This window comes from Chanos chanos, chromosome 7 (assembly GCF_902362185.1).
Source record: "Chanos chanos chromosome 7, fChaCha1.1, whole genome shotgun sequence".
Taxonomy (NCBI): Eukaryota; Metazoa; Chordata; class Actinopteri; order Gonorynchiformes; family Chanidae; genus Chanos; species Chanos chanos.
This window is the reverse complement of record NC_044501.1, coordinates 36,961,432-36,967,431: the sequence shown is the minus strand read 5'-3', so window position 1 is coordinate 36,967,431 and position 6,000 is coordinate 36,961,432. Positions and strand designations below refer to the sequence as shown.

Below are 6,000 nucleotides of genomic sequence, written 5' to 3'. Positions count from 1 at the left end.
TACTCTAGTAATGCCTCTCGGCCACAGCCCTGAATTTGATTACGGTAGACGACCATAGATAGTGGACGGTGTTACCAAAACTGCAAGTGGCAATAGTGACCTCTGGTGGTAAATTCTAGACTATAAACAGAGACAGTGGATGGCTGACTTGAACGGGGAACAGACCGCAATTATGATTATTTTAGAGCAAGATTAGGTAACAGCTGTAAAAAGGGTTAAAAGTATTTCTAAGTGTCTTGATATTTTCGAGTGAAATAACTCCAGTAGGCTTTGAAGACTAACAGTCCATCGCCAACTATTTCGACGGCATTGCGTACTGACGTACGCATTCTTAAGTGACGCCTACGTTTACGTAAAGAGGAAGGGTTACGAGTCTTTCCAAAATGGCGACGACCATAGAGAGTGGCAATGCCGGAGGAGCGAATAAAAAGAAACATCTCGGAATCCCTGAAGCTATATTTGTGGTATGCAAAAAAACATTTAGATGAATGTAATCATTCCACGTTACGTGGATGTATTACCTGAAGTAGGGTCCTTCGTTACAATGGTTTGCGGAACAGTTGCTAGCTAGCGTGGCTGTTTCCTCGGTTCCTTAGGAGGTCTCGCTTTATCCTTATAAGGCTATGGCTGTTATTAGGCGATGTCTTAGAGGTATTACATAGGTATTTTTCTATAAAATAGAGTTAAGGGGTTACAAGGGTTATTAAGTTATTTGTTTTGTCATACACGCGTTAGAGAACCGTGTTAATTAAGTTGGTTAGCCACTGAATGTCGCCTGAAATCTATCTTGAAAGAAGTTGTGACCATTCATGTGTTGATTTTTACTTTCTTCAATTTGAAGTTATTATTTACACATTTTTATGAATGACTTTTACAACCGTACGTACATTTGCACACACTATGCTCGTGTGTGTTATCCCTTATTACGTAGGCGCTACGTTGTTTTTTCATTAAAATATTTACCTCAAATGTTACAACTATTAAATATTTATACATTTCAATCGGTAAGTAATTGCCAAATGTATGCCGTAACACCCACGAGCACGTGAGCTAGTATCCTCGGAAACAAATGACAACGGTTTTTTTAATGTATAATTTCATGTGTGTCTGTACTGTAGGAGGATGTGGATTCTTTTATGAAGCAGCCGGGTAATGACACTGCAGACGCGGTGCTGAGGAAGCTCGATGAACAGTATCAGAAATACAAGTACATGGAACTCAATTTGGCTCAGAAGAAACTGAGGTTTGGAAGACTTTTCTCATGTTTTCCCTTAAAGTGCTCCTCAATGAAACATACCTCTTCTTCCAAAACTAGACAACCCCTCAAACATGATCAGCAAATCATTTCTATTAATTGTATTGTTAATATATAGAAGTTTAATTTTGAGTCTTTGCGTCTCCAGCGATTGTAATTTTGACATATACCCTCCAGTGTGTGACCAAAAGCTTGCGGACGTCTCCTCACGGAACGTCTCGTTCCAAAATCACGGGCATTAATATTAATGTGGAGTTGGTTGTCTCTCTGCTGCTGCTGCTGTAACGGCCTCCAATATTCTGGAAAGGCTTTCCGCTAGATGTTGCAAAACTGACGCGGGGATTTGCTTTCACTCAGTCACAAGAGCATTAGCGAGTTTGGACACCGGCGTTTGGGGGCGATTAGGCTTGGCTCGCGGCCGGCGTTCTGGTTCATCCCAGCGGTGTTCAGCGGGGGGGTTAAGGTCAGGCACAGAACGGTCTTGTTCTTCCACGCCGGTCTCAGCAACCCTTCCTGTACGGATCTCGCCGCGTGCGCGGAGGTGCCGTCGTACCGAAAAAGGAAAGGGGCCTTTCCCAAGCTGCTCTCGCAAAGTCGGAAGCGCCGAACGGGTCCAGGTCGTCATTGTATGCTTTAGCGTTTAGATTTCTCTTCCCTAAGAACAAAGACGTCTGGGCTGAAACCCGAAAAACGACCCCAGGTCGTTATCCCTCACTCACTGAAATTTTACAGTTAGCGCTATTGCTTTCAGGCCGGAGGTGTTCCCCTGGCGTCCGGATCTGTTTGTCGGACTGCCAGGGGTGTGATTCATCACTCCAGAAAACGCGTTCCCGAGTGCTTCAAAGCCCAATAGCGACGAGGTTTACGCCGGGCCCATGCTTGGCATCGGGCGCGGTGTTTCTAGGCTTGTGCTAGACTTGCTTCCGGAGGAAGTCTGGAACTGGGAATTTAGTGTTGCAATCAAGGACGGGTGTTTTGGGGTTGTTGTTGTTTTTTTTTTTTTTTTTTTAGGATTGGTCTACTTCAGCACTCACTGGTCCTGTTCTGTGCTGTTGTTGCTTGTGGACATTTCCACTTTGGAATAGGGGCAGAGATGTGACGAGGACTTTTCTGGAAAGGCGGCATCCTATGACAGTCACCGAGATCTTTTAGTACGACCCAATGTCCCGATAATGTTTACCTGTGGATATTGGTTGGTTGTGTGTTTATTTTATACACCAGGCAGCGATGGGTTTAGCTAAGAGATCTCTCACTCACTCATTATGTAAGCCGCTTATCCTAATTAGGGTCGCCGGGGGGTGCTGAATCCTATCCCAGCGCTCATAGGGCGAAAGGCAGGGAAACACCCTGGACAGGTCGCCAGTCCATCGCAGGCTAAGAGATCTGAAACCACTAATTAAAACGACCGTCTGGTTACTTTTGACCGTGCGGTGTATTCGCGGCAAAATATAGAAAAAAACAAGGTTCAATATATTAATGGGGTTCTTTCTCGACCCAGAAAAGTGTATTGTACATTCCTCTGCCTTTTAGGAGTTTTACCAGGTAAGATTTAAGTACTGATTTTTTTTTTTTTGGTCTGCTTTTTCAGGTTGAAAAATCAGATCCCACAAATTAAGCAGACATTAGAAATCTTACGGCACATGCAGAAGAAAAAAGTAAGTGAACGTTTTAAGCTGTTAGTCAACTGAATTGCCTTTCCCATTTTTAGCTGTTTATCTCTGGTCTGATATCTCACTGTGCTCTCTTTAGGACACCACAGATCCCATGGAAACACACTTCTTATTGGCAGACAACGTATACTGTAAGGCTTCGGTCCCGCCCACAGATAAAGTCTGTTTGTGGCTAGGGGTAAGCCAAAACCTTTCAAATGCCTTTGATTACGAGTCCTTACAGTAAGGATATTTTAAAGTGTTTCTTTGACTTTTGACTCTAATCCATCATAATAAAATCCTGGCTTTCGGCTGAGTCAGACTCCCTTCCTGTCAGATGGATAGTAGATGGAAAGTTTTCATAAAGATATTTAGTATCTGAAACCTAGCCAATCATCCTCACTGTCCATTAGACGTTTTTCAGATATATGAAGTATTTTCGTACTGTTTGCTTATGGATTTCCATTATTGTTCCAGTGCTAATTTGAATATTCATACATAAATCTTCTCTCTGTAACAAGCTGTTATTCCTGTTTGGGAACATTGGAAAGGGAAACTTGGACAATAACGGCAGTATTTTATCGAAGAGAGTATTGCGTTGTGTAAACACCCCTTTTGGAATATCCACCCAAAATTAATTTATAAACGTCTAAAATGAGTATTGGAGACCATGTTGTTGGGTGCATAGAATTGATTAGCAGAACCAATATAATCAACATGAAATTTCTGTGCACACATACACTTGGTCTGTGAGTGACTCTGTCCTTATGGTCTTAAAAATGGTTTAGACTGGTTGTTTTGGTTCTGAATGGATGTGAATGGGCAAAAGCATTGTAACACTAAGAAGAGGGGGGCTTTGAAGGGAAAATCATTGTTCGTATGCGTTTGTGGCAGGCTAATGTCATGTTGGAGTATGACATCGATGAAGCTCAGGCCCTGCTAGAGAAAAACCTGGCCACGGCCTCCCGAAATCTCGAAGCCCTTGAGGAGGACCTGGACTTCCTCCGAGACCAGTTCACCACCACTGAAGTCAGTATCCTTACACCTGAACCTGCCTCGAAAAAAGTTCCAGAGGATATTTGCTTTGACCTTCCTTTGTTTTGCATTGTCTAGCCGCTACATTTATCCTTTTACTTAACTTTGCGTCAAGTAGAAGCCTCAGTCAGTTTTAATTTGCAGTAAATGTTTAATATTCAGCAACTAGGGACGTCAGATTAAGAAGAACAGCCGTAGGTAATCCCATTTGAAAACACTGAACCGCGTCGCAGTACAGGATGTAATCTAACTGAACGACAGGCTAAGCTTGACAGATGCGGTCGCTTGCCGAATTTGTCACCCCGGTGTGGCTTTTCTGACCGACAAGACGCACTTAAAATAGCCGGTCAGGCCGAGCACACCCATACATCATAAAACTGCCTTGAAGTATTTCTATAAATTAATGATCTTTTTTTTTGGGGGGGGGGGGGGGGGGGGGGGGGGGGGGGGGGGGGGGGGGGGGGGGGGTTCCAGATTTTTCTTGAACATTCTGAGATTCACATGAGCAATATTTGCTTAGATAGTTGAAGGTGAACTTGATGTTTCAGCTCTTCTCAGGCTGTGGAAATCTCCATAAGAGTAACAGTGTCGGTCAGCACTTTATGGTTTACTGTCATAACGTACACTCAAGTATCTCACTGTCTAGACTTCCTAATATCAAATGTCGGAACCCACAATGCATTTGTATTCTGCTCTGGAACCAACATACTTGATTGAACCCTTGAGAGCTTTGGTTGGAAGTTACAACGTGTAAACAAGAACAAATGATGTGTCTTGTCTTTTAGTTCCATTTTACCAGAAATAGTATATTTATTTGTCTTTGCTTATGTTTATGCCGTGTTTCTAGTCTACAGGGAACTATTTGAGGCAATGAGGTAATTTAGTAAATTGGCAGAAAATGATGTAGTTTGGGCTTTGTTCACTTCGAAACCTCTTTTGTGAACAGAGAGAGATCGTAGTGATTTTGTAACATTATCAGCTGTTCTTCTCATGCAGAATTTTCAGAGCTGTAACATACTACTGTGTTCTCATTATGAAGTCGCGGTTCTAGAGTGTTCCGGACTGTTCTGAAATCCTGCAGAGGAAAAAGGAAGTGTTTTCATAGGTGATGTGAACAGATGCCTGCGTTCTGGCCCCATAAACACCAGGCAGCTGCTCCATTAGCTCCTAATGTCATTGCTTTGAAAGTGCTTTGGCTGCTCCAATATAGCTCTAAATATGTCATTTATATTGTTAAACCACTGACTGCTTTTGTAATTACAATATGCCGTGATTTACTTTTCTGGGAATCTGGTTCTGAGAGTTGACATGGCGTTCAGCTACCCTAAGGATTAGCGTAATTTCTTTTTGTTAAGAGAAAAAAAAAAGTCCGTTCTCGTTAATTAGTGGGTTGAGTGTTACCATGGTAACCCTGATGTTTCCGGGGGGGGGGGGGGAAAGGTGAAATCGTTCTTTTTTTCCGCTCAAATTTCCTTAACCGTGCATCCTTCAGACATGGCAAGAGTCTACAACTGGGACGTGAAGAGGAGGAGCAAAGATAACCTCTTGAAATCCACCGAGCAGTCTTAGGATCATCTGCCCCAAAACGACCCCCCCCCTCCTACAACACCCCCCCCCCCCCCCCCCCCCCCCCAATCTCCTTTAGTGCAAATATCCCTCTTCCATGTGTTTATTCACATTCACACTCACCGTTAACTATTGGTTTCTTACTTTTTAAAGTATTTTTTCCAGTAAAAGAGAAAAAAAAAAAATCAAACAAATGTCACGAGGGCAGTTTTTTTTTTGTATTCTTTTTATTATCGATATCAGTAATGTGCTGTTTGTTTGTTTTGTTTGTTTTTTTTTCTTTTTCTGAAGCTGACTCTTTCAGTTCATCTGCAAGTTCTGTCTTCTGTTAACTGTTCCTATCTATCGCACTCACTCGAGATTCTGCCTGGAAATGTTAACTGCATGTGGAGAAACCTCACTGAGCTGATGGCAAAAAAGTGGAACAGTCCTGGGTCCAATCCCAAATCTGTCTTCCTCCCCATCCCTCCTACGTCCTTCTAATAGATTTCAGCT

At 42.7% G+C, this 6,000-nt stretch overlaps 1 protein-coding gene across 1 annotated transcript; it reads left to right on the top strand.

Annotated features, from left to right (window-relative positions):
• Positions 1–383: 383 nt before the first annotated feature.
• vbp1 (von Hippel-Lindau binding protein 1) lies at positions 384–5,530 on the top strand. The gene is made up of 6 exons (XM_030779686.1): positions 384–464; positions 1,119–1,243; positions 2,844–2,910; positions 3,005–3,103; positions 3,799–3,937; positions 5,432–5,530. Exons 1-6 carry the CDS (start codon positions 384–386, stop codon positions 5,506–5,508), a joined length of 588 nt encoding a protein of 195 aa, XP_030635546.1. The 3' UTR covers positions 5,509–5,530.
• Positions 5,531–6,000: the final 470 nt, after the last annotated feature.

What these genes read in the sequence shown, in the direction of transcription:
- vbp1 (XM_030779686.1), top strand. Translation starts at nt 384, where the DNA reads ATGGCGACGACCATAGAGAGTGGCAATGCCGGAGGAGCGAATAAAAAG. An exon ending in TTGGCTCAGAAGAAACTGAG is followed by an intron (nt 1,244 to 2,843) that starts GTTTGGAAGACT and finishes CTGCTTTTTCAG; the next exon opens with GTTGAAAAATCAGATCCCAC. An exon ending in GGCACATGCAGAAGAAAAAA is followed by an intron (nt 2,911 to 3,004) that starts GTAAGTGAACGT and finishes TGCTCTCTTTAG; the next exon opens with GACACCACAGATCCCATGGA.